The sequence below is a fragment of the Cyanistes caeruleus genome, chromosome 6 (genome assembly GCF_971803275.1).
Source record: "Cyanistes caeruleus chromosome 6, bCyaCae1.hap1.1, whole genome shotgun sequence".
In the NCBI taxonomy this organism is placed as follows: domain Eukaryota; kingdom Metazoa; phylum Chordata; class Aves; order Passeriformes; family Paridae; genus Cyanistes; species Cyanistes caeruleus.
The window spans coordinates 8,716,350-8,732,046 of record NC_141706.1 but is presented as its reverse complement, the minus strand read 5'-3'; the positions used below and the strand labels follow the sequence as shown (position 1 = coordinate 8,732,046).

General features: G+C 57.3%; 3 protein-coding genes across 9 annotated transcripts; 1 reads left to right on the top strand and 2 right to left on the bottom strand.

Moving 5' to 3' along the window:
- Positions 1 to 66: 66 nt before the first annotated feature.
- Positions 67 to 4,299, bottom strand: VPS37C (VPS37C subunit of ESCRT-I). Of its 3 annotated transcripts, none has more exons than XM_086892402.1 (6): positions 3,943 to 4,299; positions 3,061 to 3,190; positions 2,403 to 2,507; positions 2,162 to 2,333; positions 1,837 to 1,919; positions 67 to 1,588 (listed from the first exon to the last, which is right to left on the bottom strand). In XM_086892402.1, exons 3-6 carry the CDS (start codon positions 2,493 to 2,495, stop codon positions 863 to 865), a joined length of 1,074 nt encoding a protein of 357 aa, XP_086748528.1. In that variant the 5' UTR covers positions 2,496 to 2,507; positions 3,061 to 3,190; positions 3,943 to 4,299; the 3' UTR covers positions 67 to 862. The 3 variants fall into 3 exon arrangements, with proteins under 3 accessions (XP_086748528.1, XP_023784474.2, XP_086748527.1); XM_023928706.2 differs by lacking the exon at positions 3,943 to 4,299 and adding an exon at positions 3,498 to 3,612; XM_086892401.1 differs by lacking the exon at positions 3,943 to 4,299 and adding an exon at positions 3,288 to 3,523.
- Positions 3,582 to 9,187, top strand: LOC111930607 (pepsin A-like). 2 transcript variants are annotated; one of them, XM_023928705.2, is made up of 11 exons: positions 3,582 to 3,755; positions 4,741 to 4,804; positions 7,022 to 7,178; positions 7,273 to 7,417; positions 7,590 to 7,707; positions 7,820 to 7,938; positions 8,032 to 8,231; positions 8,352 to 8,468; positions 8,542 to 8,680; positions 8,755 to 8,847; positions 8,935 to 9,187. In XM_023928705.2, the coding sequence occupies exons 3-11, from the start codon at positions 7,123 to 7,125 to the stop codon at positions 9,082 to 9,084; spliced, it is 1,137 nt and encodes a 378-aa protein (XP_023784473.1). In that variant the 5' UTR covers positions 3,582 to 3,755; positions 4,741 to 4,804; positions 7,022 to 7,122; the 3' UTR covers positions 9,085 to 9,187. The 2 variants fall into 2 exon arrangements, with proteins under 2 accessions (XP_023784473.1, XP_023784472.1); XM_023928704.2 differs by having other exon boundaries at positions 7,000 to 7,178.
- A 326-nt stretch (positions 9,188 to 9,513) lies between these two features.
- VWCE (von Willebrand factor C and EGF domains) lies at positions 9,514 to 15,424 on the bottom strand. 4 transcript variants are annotated; one of them, XR_015287852.1, is made up of 20 exons: positions 15,232 to 15,395; positions 14,669 to 14,763; positions 14,506 to 14,595; positions 14,110 to 14,238; positions 13,889 to 14,005; positions 13,706 to 13,822; positions 13,178 to 13,306; positions 12,771 to 13,078; positions 12,603 to 12,696; positions 12,432 to 12,514; positions 12,146 to 12,233; positions 11,952 to 12,037; positions 11,684 to 11,801; positions 11,232 to 11,317; positions 10,965 to 11,061; positions 10,814 to 10,896; positions 10,573 to 10,732; positions 10,397 to 10,479; positions 10,198 to 10,288; positions 9,514 to 10,093 (listed from the first exon to the last, which is right to left on the bottom strand). XR_015287852.1 is itself a non-coding variant. In XM_023928702.2 (20 exons), exons 1-20 carry the CDS (start codon positions 15,339 to 15,341, stop codon positions 9,633 to 9,635), a joined length of 2,556 nt encoding a protein of 851 aa, XP_023784470.2. In that variant the 5' UTR covers positions 15,342 to 15,424; the 3' UTR covers positions 9,514 to 9,632. The 4 variants fall into 4 exon arrangements, 2 of the variants coding, with proteins under 2 accessions (XP_023784470.2, XP_086748526.1); XR_015287853.1 differs by having other exon boundaries at positions 10,965 to 11,078; positions 11,252 to 11,317; XM_023928702.2 differs by having other exon boundaries at positions 10,573 to 10,663; positions 15,232 to 15,424.
- Between the last annotated feature and the right edge of the window lie 273 nt (positions 15,425 to 15,697).

Genomic DNA, 15,697 nt, shown 5'->3' with positions numbered 1-15,697 from the left:
AAAGGGATCAATCCTCATCCGGATATTCCGTTGTTTCCCAAAGTAACCATGGTCATGACTCCGGAGTGCAATTAATTCATCCAGTTTTATTATTCTAATTAATCCCAGAGATGGAATTGCTTCCATCAATCCCTCATCCTAGTCCATTAGTAATAGTTCCTTATAAATAATTTAAAGGGATACAGGCAGGATTTGAAGGATAAAGTGCTGAGCAAAGCAAATCCCATTTCCATCGTTTGTCATTCCCTCTGTTTCCAAGTGTTTCCTGAGAAGGGGGATGTGAGGAGCCCAAACACCACACGGGAGGTCGGGAATACTGGAGGCTGCCCAGGCCCAGGTGGGAATCACCGACTCCCACTGATGGCCCTGGAATGGTTTGGGTGGAAAGGGATCTTAGGGATCAGACACTTCCAAACCCTTTCCGTTGGCCCAGGTTGCTCCAAGTCCCGTCCAACCTGGCCTCGGACATTTCCAGGGGTGGAGCAGCCATAACTTCCCTGGGAAATCCATTCCAGGGTCTCACCACCATCACAGGGAAGAAGTTCCTCCCAAAATCCCATCTAAACCCACCCTTTAACAGTGTGAAGCCATTCCCCATTATCCCACCACTCCAAGTCCTTGTCCAGTTTTGTTGGAGCCCCCCTAGGCACTGGAAAGTGCTCCAAGGTTTCCCTGGAGGTTTCTCCTCTCCAGATTTCTGCGGTCTGGCTCTGCCTCTCACTCCGACCTCCAGAGCTGTGACTTATCCTGTGTAATTCCTTTGCACTGACGGATCCAGGAGCAACACTCTGGGATCTCTCCTCTTCCTCAGTCCCCAAAAAAAGGAGGAATCAGCACAGGATGCTTCCCCTGAAGTCCTGGATTAGTATCCAGGCCAGGGAGGACGCTGAGGGTTTGGAGGTGGGGGGTATCCAAAGGGTGGGGGAGGCCCGGAATAGGGAGCCTGCGTTGGGATCGGGAAATTCGGGAGAGGGGGCTGAGTGGGGTACGGACACTGCGGTCTCCCTGCTCCAGGTGGGATGTAGGGAGAGTATCCCGGTCTGGCAGCGGGAGGAGAGGGATGGGGAGCAGGATAGGGCAAGGGCTGTGGTGGGCCCCGGGATGGAGACCAGGAAAAGCCTCCTGAGGTGGATTTGGGATACCCTGGCGCAGAGTCAGCAGCGGAAGCCGCTGGATATCCGGGAGCTGGAGGAAGCGGGTAGGGAAAGGTGGACTGGGAGCTGGGCTGGGAGGAAGCCACGTGTCCCACGGTGACCGGAGATCCCGGGAAAGGGGCGGGAGGAAGCGCTCCATGAGCGGTGGGGCCGGGCGGGAGGGTGGGAGCTGGGCTGTAGGGTAGAGGGAAGGCCGGAGATCCCGATGGGAAGGGTTTTGGTGGATCTGTGGGAACATGAGGAGGAGGAAGAGGAGGAGGAGGAGGGCGCTGAGAGTCCCTGGTGTGCTCCTGGGATCCCTCTGACTTCCTCACAATCTCCTGCAGCTTTTCCACTCGGACCCGGCGCATGTGGAACAACTTCCTCATCCCAGAAAACTGCTCCAGGAATGTCTCCAGGGGCACCTCGCCCTCCAGGAATTTCTCAGCCATTTTCTGGAAGAGAGAAGCAGCCTCAGGCTCATGCCTGCATCCCTCCGCTCCTTTTCCCTAATCCTGACTTAGGTCTCTCCCATCCACATCCCAAGGAGCAGCATCCACACACAAACAAGGATGGATCCAGTTCTTTGGAGAAAACCCAGCAGAATCCAAAGATAATCCATGATTTTAGGAACTGGGTTTAACTGCAAGTCTTTGAGGATGAAATCACTGGAATTCCCAATGGATTTAAGCCCTACACTCACCTCAGATTCCTCTTCAATCTTCTGGCTTTCCACCTGCAGGAGATCCAGCAAAGTCTGAGGCTGCAGCGCTGCCGAGAATTTCTCTGGGAAAACCAAGTGGGGAAAAGAAGAAACCAAGGGAAAATCACTATCACAGAACAGAAACCAGGAAAAACCAGCAGAGAGCCCACAGGATTTGGGAACCACAGGGTTTAGGAACTGCTGATGGAAGGAGGGAAATCCAAGTGGAATAACATCCTTAATCTCTCCAGCTGCTGGAAAAAAGAGGGATATCAGTTTTCCAGGAAGCAGATATGCCTTCCTGCAGGAAGATCCCAGTGCTCACCCAGCTTTTCCTTCTGCTCTCTGCACCTCCCAGCCAGCTCCTGCAGCTCCTGGTATTTCTTGGACAGGTCGCTGCGTCCCGTCTCCAGCGGCGCCTGGAATTTCAGGTTCTGCTCGGCCAAGCTCCGGTTGGCAGCCAGGGCCATCTCCCTTTCCAGCTGGAGCTCCTGAACCTGTGGAATTCGGGATGGTGAGTGTGGGAAGGGGACAAGGACACCCCGGAGCCACCTCCTGGCACAAACCTCCTGGGATTCCAAAGCCAAGCGCTCAATCTCCTGGGAATCCTCCTGCAGCTCCCGGAGCTCCTCCACTGTCCGGTCCCTCAGTGTATCCATCCTCCCAGATTCCTGGGACACGGAAAAAGAGGCAAATCAATTCCAAAATCCAACTGGGAATAAGTTTCCAACCAAAATCCAGGCTCGTTAAAGTCTTTGGGGCAGCTGTGCCAGGTTCCATAAACAGAGAGGGTAAAACAACATTCCCACTAACTCCTGCTTGGGAAAAGACTTTTCCCCCCCTTTCCCAAGGTGATTTGGATGGAATTTTGTGTGTCCCAGGGTTTTTTGTCAAGAAAAAAATCCACGTCTCCATCCCATTCCAGACTCCATCCCATCCCAGGTTCCCATTCTAGCAAGGAAACCGGGATCTGACCATATCTCACCATACCCACAGGGCTGGGAAGGACCTCAGGGATCACCTAATTCCACCTTCCTGCCACAGAATTCAGTGAAATAACAAAAAGGATCAGGGAAATGATAGACTTCCCGTGCCATATCCACGATTCATTATTTATCCCAGCTGTCTGATATGTTAAACAAGTATCCCGTGTCTGGTGTGAATTCCAAGAGATGGGATGGAATAACGTGGGAATGCCCTAAAAACCAAGGAAACACAACACACCTGCACTGCTGCTTTCGTTCCCAGCTCTTCTAGCTCTCATCCAGCTGGAACATCCCAAGGATATTACACCGGGAATGCCACAACAGCCACGCTGGGGCTCAGGATTGCCCAATCCACGATCCAGATAAACCTGTCCCAGGGAAAAACTGGGAATTAAGTCCCGCGCTGCAGGTGCGGGGCAGAAATCACCTGATTTGGGTTTTTTAGGGGGGCATTAGTTAACTTACGTGGAGTTTAAGAGGGAAAAGCGGGAATGGTGGGAATGGGAAAGCTTGGGGTGGGCTCTGGGAAGCATCCACAGGCGCTCAGGAAGGTGGACACAAAGGACTGCCCACCTCTGGGGCTGCAGCGAGCACCGTGGCGGGAGAAGCGCCATTATCCCCGTTATCCCGCCGTTATTCCCGTTATTCCCATTCCCGGCCCTCTCCCGGACTCACCAAAGCGCCGCCGGGACCCTCCGCCCGCCGCTGCTTCCTGCTTCCGGTATAAACCGGAAATGGGCGGGCCCACCTGGGCGGGGCGGGAGGAGCGGGTTCCCCCCCCTCCGGGCGTGAGGGGGGTGGTTCCGCCCAGCGCCGCCATGTTGGGGGGCGGGAGCGCAGATCAATTTAATGGCATTTTAAAATCAATAATCGCTCTTTGGCTACCGGCGGGGTTTTCCCCGAGCTGTAGCTGCTCTAGGAATTATATCCTTCGTGTTTCCGGGGTGCGAGGGGCTCCGGGAGAGCTGGAGAGGGGTTTTGGAGAAAGGCGTGGAGCTACAGGGAAGGGGGAAAGGCTCCGCATGGACACAGGGCGGGTTTAAATTGGATTTTGGGAATATATCCTACCCTGTCAGGGTGGCAAAGCAAGATGCCCAGAGAAGCTCCAGTTGCTCCATACCTGGAAGTGTCCAAGGCCAGGCTGGAAGTGGTTTAGGAAGCACATACAGACCTCGCCAATATCCTAATAATTCATAAAATGTCGGGTTCTTCCACCTGCATCCAAGAGATCAAAGCAAATTCCTCTGGAATACCTGGTTAGCTCCTCCTCGCATGACACAGGAATATTCATGAGAAAGGTCCAGTCTCATCACCCACTCCACAAATCCAACTTTCCCAAAGTACACTTGGAAAATGCTCCACTTTTCCACCGGGAGCTCCACATTCCCAAAACACATGGAAGGATGAGGCAGGGGAAGAGCTTCATGATTTCTACTACTTCAGGAGACTTTGGAAGTCTGGGCAAGGTCACCCAGCTGTTCCAGAAGTGCTGGGATCTGGGAAAGGCACCTCTGATCCCGTCACCTGAGAGCTGTTGTGTAAAAAATGGGAGTCATATGATCCCAAATAATCCCGGATAAATCAAGGACAACTTGTTCCCAGTGTGGCTGATAACCGGGTCAAACCCCCAGTGCCATGGGAAAGAAAAGGGACTTGACATTCCAAAGGGGAAAAAACATTTTCCAGGCTTCTTTTGGAGCAGTTTCCACAGACCTGGAAAAGCTGGAAAATGTTTAATTAACATTTTATATCAAAACATAAGGTTTGAGGAGAGGGAAAATTGTGTTTGGATTTGCACGGACGAAATGGAAAAATTCCCATTTAAAAGTGTTATCCAGAAATAAATTTGGGATAAACAGGTGGTTTTGGAAGGATATTCCCATTAGTTGCTTATTAGTATCCTTAATTTCCACAAAAGATGGTTCCACATGTTTTTTTCCCTTGGATGGCATCTTAATCCCAGCCAAAATCACCCACAGCAGGTAGGAAAAGGTGACCTGAGCACCCTGAGGTCCCGTTCTGCAGAATTCCATTCCCACAAGGATCAGCCAACATCCCTGGGCTTCCTTGATAAGTTAATTAAATATTTTTAAGCCAATCCCGGAAATTTGACACCTCGGGAGCGTCAGATTTCCATCCTTTCATCTGACAGCTCCGATAAAGCACCCGGGTGATAAAAGCCTTTAGGGAAGGGACAAGAAAAACTGGGAACAGGGCCTGGAAAAGTTGACTTCACTAATCCATTTCCAAGAAAAGCTCTGTCTCCATAAGGGGATTTTTTTGGGAGGCTGCAGAGATAAAATTAAGGAAGTTTTGTCGGAACAAGTTTTGATGTCCCAAAAGCCTGAAAATCCCTGTTTGATCCAGAGGGTGATTCCCATGGAGGTTAAATTCATCCCAAGGGGTGTTTCCACATCAAAACGGCATTTAAAATCTAAATTTTCCCAGTAAACGCTTAATTTTTGGGAGGGTTTTATTCCCCGGGAATTCTCACGCGGCCCTGGCTGCATAAACCAGGAGGAAAAGCTTTCAGATCCATCTTTCCAGCTGGGGGTTTTGGGATCTCTGCATGATGTGGTGCCCTCTGGTGCCATGGAAAGCTGTGGCAGGGAGGCCACCTGCTCCCATCCTATGAGCTCCCAGCACCGGAATGGATTATTCCAGGATCCAGCATCTCACGCCCTCCATTTCCCCACCAGAGTTGGGAAAATCCAGGATTTCTCTCCAAGGAAGACATTTCATACCCTAAAAGGGGTTGTTTTTCCATCCTCCCAAATTTTATTCTGGATTTAATTAGTGCTAAACAGCAATTCCCATTTTTTTCCCAGTCCTGAATTCCACAGCTCCTTCCTTCTTTGGATATCATCCATACAAAAATCCATCCCTGTTGGGTCCATTGTTCTGCTTTGATAGGATTTACCAGCAGCAAAATAAGCTTGTCCTAAAACTCCCCATAATGGTGTTTTTTCCATTGAGAAAACAGGAATCCTGATCCCCAGGGATGGCAGTTCTGGGAATTCAATAGATAAATAGCTCTGGAAAAACTTCATATTTTTACTTTCTCTACTATTTTGGCCAAAAAAAGGAGGAAATCTTGGTAACTCCAAAATCTACAGGGACATTCCAGGTTGGTTTCTCCAACCTGGCTTTGGACACTCCCAGGGATGGGGCAGCCACAGCTTCTCTGGGAAATCCATTCCAGGGCCTCACCAGCCTCACAGGTAAGAGTTTCTCCCCAGTATCCCATTTTCCAGTTTGGAGCCATTCCCCTTGCCCTGTCACTCCATTCCCACATCCAAAGTTCCTAAACTGGGGGAAAAACTGGGATGAGCTGAGCGAAAGCCAAGCTCCATCCAGATGCCTCTGGGTGAAGGTCACCGGAGCAGGACTGGACACCTTGGCTTTGGTCACGGCCCCACGTGCTGGATCAGTGGGTTCTGAAACGGTCACCTTGTCCTGGAGGAGATCAAAGGCTCCCTAAGGCTGGAGCTGGCATTCCTCCCTTGGAATCAGCCCCATCCCAGCTCGGAATGATAGAAGAATCAGGATACGGTGCTAGGTTACCCTGGGGGAGTGAAATGAAGAAGAACCTGGATGGGGGATGTTGGGAGAAAAGGGATGGAGCACCAGATTATCCCTGAGGAAGAAAAGGAGGATGGGATGTGTTGTAGGGGGCTGGAAAGGAGAAAGTCCTGGCTGATTCCCAGAATGCAAAGTCTGGACTTGGCAGCCTGAAAATTCTTCACAGAGCCTTGACAAGAGGAGAAGGATCTGGAGAGACCTTGAAGCCTCTTCCAGTGCTTTAAGGAGCTCCACAAGAGTTGGAGAGGGACTTTGGAAAAGGACCTGGAGTGACAGGCAAGGGGGAATAGCTTCCTACTATCAGAAGACTGGGTTAGATGGGATTTGGGAAGAAATTCTTCCTTGCAAGGGTGGTGAGGCATTCCTGGGAACGGAATTCCCAGGGAAGCTCTGGCTGCCCCATTCCTGGAAGTGTCTGGCTCAAACCCTCCAGCAAGGAATTAGAGGGTTCAGGGGACAAGCAGCCTTGCATTCCCACCAGCTCCCACAGAATAACTGGGAGTGCTTCCTGCCCATCCCAACATACCCGTGGCCTGAATTGTGCCAGGAATACGGGGATCCCCCAGCTTGACATTCCCCCTCTGCCTTCCTTAAGGACGTTTTGATAACCATCCCAGGAGCAGTTTGCCTTTCTTATCGGGGCCTCCGGCCAAACACTGGAGCCGGGATATAAGGAGCGGGGCCGGGATCGGAGGCACATTTTCCGTGAGCTCCCACCATGAAGCTGCTCCTGCTCCTCGCCCTGGTGGGCCTGGCCCAGGGCTTCCAGACCAGGTGAGCCCCAGGGGGTCTCCAAAACTGGGAGATGTGGGATGCAATGTGATCCCGGTGGCACATCCCGGTGATTCATCCCGGTCCTTGTCCACAGGGTGCCACTGAGGAGGATGAAGTCGCTGCGGCAGAGGCTGCAGGAGCAGGGATTGCTGGAGAGTTACCTGGAGCAGCATCCCTACAACCTGGCTGCCAAGTATTTCCCGGGAATCGCTGTGGAGCCCCTGGAGAACTACATGGATGTGAGGGGCTGGGATCAAGGAGCACGGGGGGGACACTGACTCCTTCCCCATCCCACTGGCCTGTTATCCATCCCACTAGTCCCTTCCCCATCCCTTTAACTCATCCCATTAGTCCCTTATCCTTTCTCCTTTCCCCATCCCATTAACCCCCTTCCCAATCCCATTCTAACAGGATGAGTACTTTGGCACCATCTCCATTGGGACCCCACCCCAGGAATTTACCGTGGTGTTCGACACTGGCTCCTCCAACCTCTGGGTTCCCTCAGTCTTCTGCTCCAGCCCAGCCTGCAGTAGGTGTCTGGAATGAGGCTGGAATGTGTCCTTTGGGAGTCCTGCATGGCTCTGCCCAGTTTTTCCCAAGGGACAAATCCCAGGCAGCCCCTGTCCTTCCCACCCCCACAGGGAATCACAACCGCTTCAATCCTGTGGAATCCTCCACGTTCCTCAGCACCAATGACACCCTGTTCATCGCCTACGGCACAGGAAGCATGACAGGAGTCCTGGGATACGACACCGTCAACGTACGGCCGGGCGCTCCAGCCCCCTCATCCCACGGGATTCCATGGGGATCCCATGGGATTGTGCCCAACCCACATCTGTCTCCTTTCTCCCAGGTTGCCGGCATCAACGTCCGCCACCAGATTTTTGGGTTGGCCGAGACGGAGCCAGGGGATTTCTTCTACTATACCCCCTTCGATGGCATCCTGGGATTGGCATTCCCAAGCATTGCTTCCTCCGGAGCCACCCCTGTCTTCGACAACATGATGATGGAAAACCTTGTGGATAGGCATCTTTTCTCTGTCTACCTTAGCAGGTAAATCCCAGCCAAAGCTGCTGAGGATTTTTCCCTTTTCCCTCACACTGGCCCCATTTTCCAATGGGAATGGGGGCGTTGGCGGGCCGGGATCCACCCCAGATGGATCCCCCTTTCCAGGGACAGCCAAGGTGGGAGTTTTGTCCTCTTTGGTGCCATCGATCCCTACTACACCACCAAAGGCATCTCCTGGATCCCGCTCTCTGCTGAAACCTACTGGCAGATCTCTATGGAGAGGTATTCCCAGCATTCCCTGCCCTCCGGCTGGTGTTTTGGGGAGTCTAGGCTCACCCTACATCCCTCTTCCCAGTGTCTCCGTCAACGGGGCTGCAGTGGCCTGTTCCAGGGGATGCCAGGCCATCGTGGATACGGGAACCACTCTGTTGGCTGTTCCTATCCGGGCCTTCCGGACCCTCATGAGGCTCCTTGGCGCCAGCTCCAGTGGCGAGGTGAGGCCTCAGGATGCTCCCTAGGACATTTGATCCCAGCTGGAATGGCCACTAACCTGCCACATCCTCCCCAGATCAGCTGTGAGGCCGTCAGCAACCTTCCCAACCTCATCTTCCACATCCATGGCAAAGAATTCCCGGTGCCGCCCAGAGCCTACGTGTTAAGGGTGAGCATCCCACCGGGAATGGGTTTGTGGGGATAGAGGGAGAGATCCAACAGCTGGTGACCACCCCATTCCATGTCCTTGGAGCAGAGTAACGGGTACTGCACCCTGGGATTTCAAGGCATGGATGTGCCCACGGAGGAGGGCGAGCTCTGGATCCTGGGGGATGTCTTTATCCGGGAGTATTACATCATCTTCGACAGGGCCAACAACAAGGTGGGGCTGTCCCGGCTGCCCTGAGCTGGGGTGGGAATCCCAGGTGTTCCCAACTCAGCAGCTGGCAGGGCTTGCCCCTTTCCCAGTGCTCCTGCCAGCACTGAGGACAATAAAGGTGTGGAGAAGCCCCTCTGTGCTGTGTCTCTCTGGGAAAGGCTGCCACATCCCTGGGAATGTGGTGTGTCCCTGGTGCCACCCTCAGCTGCCAAGGATATCCCTATGCCCTGAGGAAGGGAGCCTGGATGTAGCTCTGCTCATCCCTGAGGAGCTCCCAGCCTTGGGGACCTGGGGCAGGACATGTCTCTCCTGTCCCCAAACCCCACTCAGGGTGAGGGGGCTGAACACCTCCAGCACTGCCCTCATCACCCTGGAAACCCACTCATCCCAAAATTCCCAGAGGACAAGCTCCAGGGCTCCACGTGCTGGTGGGTGCAGGGATGAGGGGACAGGGAATAAATACCAGAGTGACTTTATTGGTGGCAGGGGGACAGCTGCCCTCCCCCTCCTCAGGGCCAGGCCTGCTGGTCCTGCAGACCCCCTTTTCCTCCTTTCCTTCATCCTCCTTCTCCTCCTCACAGAGTTCCAGGCACACCTGGCACCTGGAACCTGGGGCTGTCCGATGGCACCGCAGAGGGATCCTCATTCCCAGGGGATCCCTGAGCCTCAGGGCTGCCCATGGGATTGGGGGGAGCTGTGGCCTCACAGCGGGGATCGGCGGGCACAGCGGGTGCCAAGGGATATCCGGAGGGACTGGGAGTGGTCAGAGGGGGCTTTCCAGCACCCCAAATTCCTGGAGAGGGGCTGAGGGGGAGTGTGGTGGGAAGCAGGAGCTGGGCCAGGCGGTAGCGGAGGTGTTGAGGGGTGCCAGGGGGTGAATCTTCAGGGATTGGGGACTGGGATGAGGGTGGGGATGAGGATGGGGACTGGGATGAGGATGGGGACTGGGATGAGGATGGGGACAGGGATGAGGATGGGGACAGGGATGAGGATGGGGACAGGTCACTGCCCTGCAGCAGAAGCCGGATGTCTGTGGCTGACGGAGGGAGGATTTTGGTCAGCACCTACCTCTTTCCCAGGACCCCCAGTCTGGAGGGGTCAGATCCAGGTGCCAGGGGATGGATCTGGGGATCCCATTACCTGGGCAGGATGGGCAGCAGCCCATGGGCAGTGTGTGGGGCTCAGAGCAGGAGCGGGGACACGGCCTCTCCTCACAGCTCACCTCTCCAAGCTGGAAAAACAGGGATGAGCCAGCCCTGCCAGCCTTTCCTGAGATCCAGTGGCACTGGCACAGGCACTCCATGGACACGGGCATCCTATGGGAATGGGCAGGTCTCACCTGGCAGGTGCAGCGGGTACAGGGCTGTCCCTCGGGAATGAAGCTCTGGCCGTTCTCCACCTTCCTGCCCTGGTAGTTGCAGTCTGCAGGGACCAAGGTCCAGAGGGGGTTTTGGGAGGCTCGGGGGGATTTTGGGAGGCTCGGGGGGATTTTGGGGGACCCGCCCAGGCTCGTACCCTCACAGACGGGGCAGCACCGACCCTCGGGGTGGAAGGGGTAGGAGCACACGATGGCACATTCCAGAGGCGAGCAGGCTACCGAGCCCAGCTGCGAGAGACGGGAGAGACCCCCGAGGGCCGGGCGTTAGGAACCCCGGAGCGCCCCCGGAGCTTTTCCCTGCAACGGAGCCAAAAACCGGGCTTCAGCCCACGGGGCGGGAGCCGCAAATCCTCTGGGAACGCCCGGCCCAGCCCTCACCAGGCAGATGCAGCTCAGGCAGGGATCCAGCGCCGACGGGAAGGTCTCGTTGTTGGAAAAGATCCTCCCCATGTAGGTGCAGCCTGCGGGGAGAGGGGCTCAGGCGGTCCCCGGGCCGCTCAGAATCCCGGAATTCCGGGCGCACGCTCACCTGCAGAGCAGTCGGGGCAGCACTGCCCGGGAATGCGGATGGGATAAGGACACGTCTCCACACAATCCGTGCGCTGGCAGCTCACGGAGCCGTCTGCCTGCAGGCGGGAACACCCTGACGGACACCTCGGGATTCCCAAACCCGCCAGATTTGGGGGATTTGGGGCCTGCCACGCCACGGGCATCCCGAGGGTGGGAATGGGGCAGGAGCCGTGCGCTAGGGCAGGGATGGGGAAGAGGGAATGAAGCAGAGCAGGTTCTCATTCACCTGGCAGATGCATAACTCACAGGGATCGCCTGGAGACCAGATCTGTCCAACGGGAAACTCCACGCCATTGTCATCCAGGAAGCAACCTGGGGAGTATCCCTGTTCCCAGCTGTCCCATAAAACCTACCCTTCCTGTCTCCAGGGGTTCCCTGTATTCCACCCTCCTTGTTCCTAGGTATTCCCCACCTCCCACCCTTCCTATCAGCAAATATCCCCACATCCCACCCTCCCTGTCTCCAGCTGTCCCCCCTCATCCCACCCTGTCCTTCCCCACACCCCACCCCCAAATCTCCCAACATCCCACTCTCCCCATCCCAAACTATCCCCCACATCATCTATCCCAGCATGTTCTTCCCATGCCATGCCATTCCCCTTTCCCCCAGCTTTTCCCCCTCATCCCTCTCCCTGTCCCTCCCTGCCCATTCCCAGCTGTGTCCCTTGTCCTGACTCACCAGTGGGGGCCGGAGGGTCCCGGCAGGTGGAGCAGCACTGCCCAGGACCCAGGTGCCGCTGGTGCTGGGGACAATCCAGCACGGGGCAGGGAGTGAAGGAACATTCCACCTCTCCTCCCTGGGAACACGGGAATGGGTCACCTGCTGTCCCTACCATCAGCCCTGAGAAAAGCTGGGATGCCCCCAGCAGGTGCAGGGAAGCACTGGGGTATCCCTGGGGACTTCCCAGCTTTGGGGATCCTCATCTTTGGGGACATCCAGGACCCACCTGGCAGACACAGGTGGTGCAGTCGTCCCCATCCAAGCTGAACCGGGCTCCGTGTGCATATGTGCGTCCCTGGAAATTGCACTTATCTGGGAAAAGGGAAAGGAGCGGGGCTGTAGAGCCAAACACGGCTCTTCCCTAAGCCCTAGCCCAGCCCGGGGGTCCTCACTCCCCCAGACTAGGGGTCCTGGGATCACCTGGATTGCAGGAGCAGCAGTCAGCCAGAGAGGGACTGGGGCAGGATCCTGAGGGGCATTCTGTGGAGAGGCAGGAGACATTCCCGGCCTGTGGAGGGGGGCATGGGGCTGGGAAAGAGGACTCTGATTCCCCATGGAGGGATGATGGGAGGGTGTCATCCACTTCAGAGCATCCCAGTCCATGGTTGAGCCAGGATGCAGGATGAGGGTCCCCAGGGATAAGGGTCTCCAGGGCTGGGAGGTTCCCAGGGATGAGGGGGGATTCTCTCATCCCAATCCAGCTCACCAAGCAGACACAGATGGTGCAATTCCCATCAGATGGGGAGAAGACATCGCCCTCGGCCCTGGCCACCCCCTTGTGCAGGCACCCTGCGAGCCATGGGGGTCAGGGGTGTCAGCCTGGGAATTCAAGGGGGACCATCCCGGGAATTGGGGGGATCAGGAGACCGGGACTCACCCGTGCAGGTGGGGCAGCAGCCCCCAGCTGGAGCGGGAAGCGGGTGGGAGCAGGGAACGGAGCAGCTCACAGTGTCACAGAGGACTCGTCCCCCCTGCCAGGACACATGGTGGCTCATCCCAGGTCGGCATGGTGCCATGGGAAGGGGTGGGAGGACAGGATGCTCACCTGGCAGGTGCAGCTCTGGCATCCCAGCTCTGTCCAGCGAGCGCCGGGCTCCCGAGGGATCCCCCGGTGCCAACAATGATGGGATGGTGGGATGGAGGTGCTGGGGGCTCCCATGGCATGTGGGGACGGCTCAGGGGACAGGGATGGGGAGGAGGGCGGGAATTGGGTACCAGGAGCTGCCACAGGGAGGTGGGGAGAGGGGGAGCCCCTCGGGAGCAGATGGGAGCCAGGAGGGAGCAGGACAAGGGTGGGTGGATGCTGCAGGGATTGCAGGATGGGTGACGGGGCCAGGATAGATTTAGGGTACCCTAGGAAGGAAATCAGGAAGGCACAGACATCACTTGGAGCAGGCAGGGAGATGGGAGCATAGCACTCTTCTCCCCCAGCCAGGAGAAGGACACGGATACCTTCACAGGACACCCTGTCCGCGCTGAGCCGGTATCCGGGGCGGCAGGAGCAGCGGAAGCTGCCGGGAATGTTGTGGCAGCTGTGCTGGCAGGAGCGGCGTGCGCCAGGCCACCGGCACTCGTCCACATCTGTGGGATAAGGGAATGTGGCAGGAGGTGCTGCACCCCAGGGCATGGCCCAGGAAAGAGCCTGGAGCACCGGGATGGGCCCTCAGCATGGCCCACACAGGGGTGAGGATGAGGCGGCAGCACTGTGGTCATGGGCTGATGGACACCTCCATCCCTTGGGATTTGTGGCATGATGAGGGAAGGGGTTCTGGCACAGTGCCCACAGGCTCATGGCCACCTGCATCCCTTGGGATTCATGGCATGGAGAGGGATGAGGGTTAAGCATGGTGCTCATACATGCAGGGGCTCAGTGGCCGCCTCCAACCCTTGGGCATGGAGAGGGAAAGGTGTGTGCTCAGCGGCTCAGGGCCACCTCCATTCCCCAGGGACTGATGGGAAGGGCCCCATCCCGGTGCTCACCCACGCAGGAATGCCGATTCCCATGGAGGTGGTATCCAGGCCGGCAGGAGCAGCGATAGCTGCCCATGCTGTTCTCGCAGCGGTGCTGGCACGGCGTGGCCAGGCATTCATCCGTGTCTGGGGGTTGGGATGAGGGTCAGGATCCCTTGGGAGCCCTGGCCGCCCCCCCGGGACCCCGCGCACCCCGGCAGCTGCGGCGGTCAGCAGAGAGCTCCCGGCCGGCTCCGCACTCGCAGGTGAATCCGCCCTCCGTGTTCACGCACGTCCCCTCGCAGGCCGCGCTCTGGCACTCATCGATGTCTAGGGGGGATCAGGGAACGGTCAGATTTGGGGTGTGGGCACCACCAGGATGCCCACTCCCATCAGGATGCCCACTCCCATTGGGAAATGCCATTCCCGCTCACCGGTGCAGCGGACGCCATTGGCCGTCTCGGCCATGGAGAAGCCAACGGGACACACACGGGCAACCTCCTGGCAGCCACCGTGGTTACAGGACAGGTCGCAGCCGTACTCTCCACATGTTCCAGGAGGTTCTGGGACACAAACACAGTGTCCATGAGGTACCCATGCCACCCCAGGACCAGCTGCTTCCCATCCCACTCCATGGATCCCCCACGGAAGGGGGCAGTGCCGGGGAGAGGTGATAAGGAGCCACGGCCACCAATCCATCTGCTGGGATTTGTGGCATGGAGAGGGAAGAGGGTTGGGCAGGGTGCCCACGGGTTCACGGCCATCTCCATCCCTTGGGATTCGTGGCGTGGAGAGGGATGGGCACCTGGCATAGCCACTTCTGTCAGTACCTGGGCAGGTGATTCCCTGATCTCCATCCGGGCACATGCAAAGGTTGGGAGCGATGCAGGAACCACCACCACAGCCGAAGGAGCAGAGCGCTGTGGGAATGGGAACAGGAGCTCTGGCAATAGGAACAGGAGCCCACGAGCCCCCCCAGACCCCTGTACTCACGCAGGGTGCACTTCCCGCTGCCCGGGGACACCATCCAGCCGGGACAACATCCGCTGCTGGAGCCTGGGAAGCAGATGTGGGGCCCCACGCGCCGCCTGTGGGACACCAGAGCCTGAGGCCACACTGTCCCGAGCCCCTTGCATGGAGCAAAGGTCCCAGGAACGCTAGGACAGGACAACCCGAGCAGTCAGGGTGTGCCCATGTACCGGGAAGCAGAGCATGGCAGGGGTCAGAGGAAGGTAGGATAAAGTGGGACAGAGAGGGAACGACCACTTCCCAGCCATGCGGAACACCCCAGCACGTGGTGACGGGAGAAGCCTGCCCTGGCTGGACAGGGATACGGGGAGCAAGAGAGGGATGTGGGGAGAAGGACAGGGATGCGGGGAGCAGCGTCAGGCTGGACCTGGGAAGAGGGAGGGAATTGCGGGGTGCCAGCCCCTCCGGCTGGGACCTCTCCGGCCGAGTCCCCCCGCAGCTGGAGGCAGGGATAGCCGGAGCTCGGCACGCTGCCCATCCAGGTGTAGCTGGAAGAGAGAGAAAGAAAAGGGAGGGGATCCAGGTACCTCTCAACGGCAAAGCTGGCCGGCTTCTTCCTCGCGGGATACACCCTGCCCTGGCCGCTGGAGAGGAACAGGGACACACAGGCAGCCTGGAAGAGCAGCTCCACCAACATGACAGGCGGCTCCAGCACGTCCCGGCGCCCGCCTTCCCGCCTGCCTTCCCGCTGGCCCTTGGCCCTGCTCCTCCTCCTCCCGCCGAGCCGGGAACAATGCGGGATTGGAGGGGGGCGAGAGCGGGGGGGTCGCCAGCGGCACCCACCCGCCCCCCCCAAACCCACACGGGGGGTCTGGAGTCACCCCCAAGGTTGTCCCTTACAGCTGGGGCGAGTGGTGGCATCCCGGCCATTCCTGTCCTGGCTGTGGGCCGGGGAAGGGGGTCCCCCCTAGGTTTGGGAAGCAGCGGGAAAGGCGTCCCCCCTTCTCTCCTTTCCCACATCTGGCAAAGCTCCGGCATGGCCTCTCCCCACCC

Excerpts from the sequence above, each read along its gene's own strand:
- VWCE (XM_023928702.2), bottom strand. The coding sequence starts at position 15,341 with ATGTTGGTGGAGCTGCTCTTCCAGGCTGCCTGTGTGTCCCTGTTCCTC. Across the intron at positions 14,006-14,109 it reads CAATGGCGTCCGCTGCACCG|ACATCGATGAGTGCCAGAGC; the intron begins GTGAGCGGGAAT and ends GATCCCCCCTAG. Across the intron at positions 13,823-13,888 it reads TGACCGCCGCAGCTGCCGGG|ACACGGATGAATGCCTGGCC; the intron begins GTGCGCGGGGTC and ends CCCAACCCCCAG.
- VPS37C (XM_086892402.1), bottom strand. The coding sequence starts at position 2,495 with ATGGATACACTGAGGGACCGGACAGTGGAGGAGCTCCGGGAGCTGCAG. Across the intron at positions 1,920-2,161 it reads AGAGCAGAAGGAAAAGCTGG|AGAAATTCTCGGCAGCGCTG; the intron begins GTGAGCACTGGG and ends TGGTTTTCCCAG. Across the intron at positions 1,589-1,836 it reads AGATTGAAGAGGAATCTGAG|AAAATGGCTGAGAAATTCCT; the intron begins GTGAGTGTAGGG and ends TCTCTCTTCCAG.
- LOC111930607 (XM_023928705.2), top strand. The coding sequence starts at position 7,123 with ATGAAGCTGCTCCTGCTCCTCGCCCTGGTGGGCCTGGCCCAGGGCTTC. Across the intron at positions 7,418-7,589 it reads CCCTGGAGAACTACATGGAT|GATGAGTACTTTGGCACCAT; the intron begins GTGAGGGGCTGG and ends CCATTCTAACAG. Across the intron at positions 8,681-8,754 it reads GCGCCAGCTCCAGTGGCGAG|ATCAGCTGTGAGGCCGTCAG; the intron begins GTGAGGCCTCAG and ends CATCCTCCCCAG.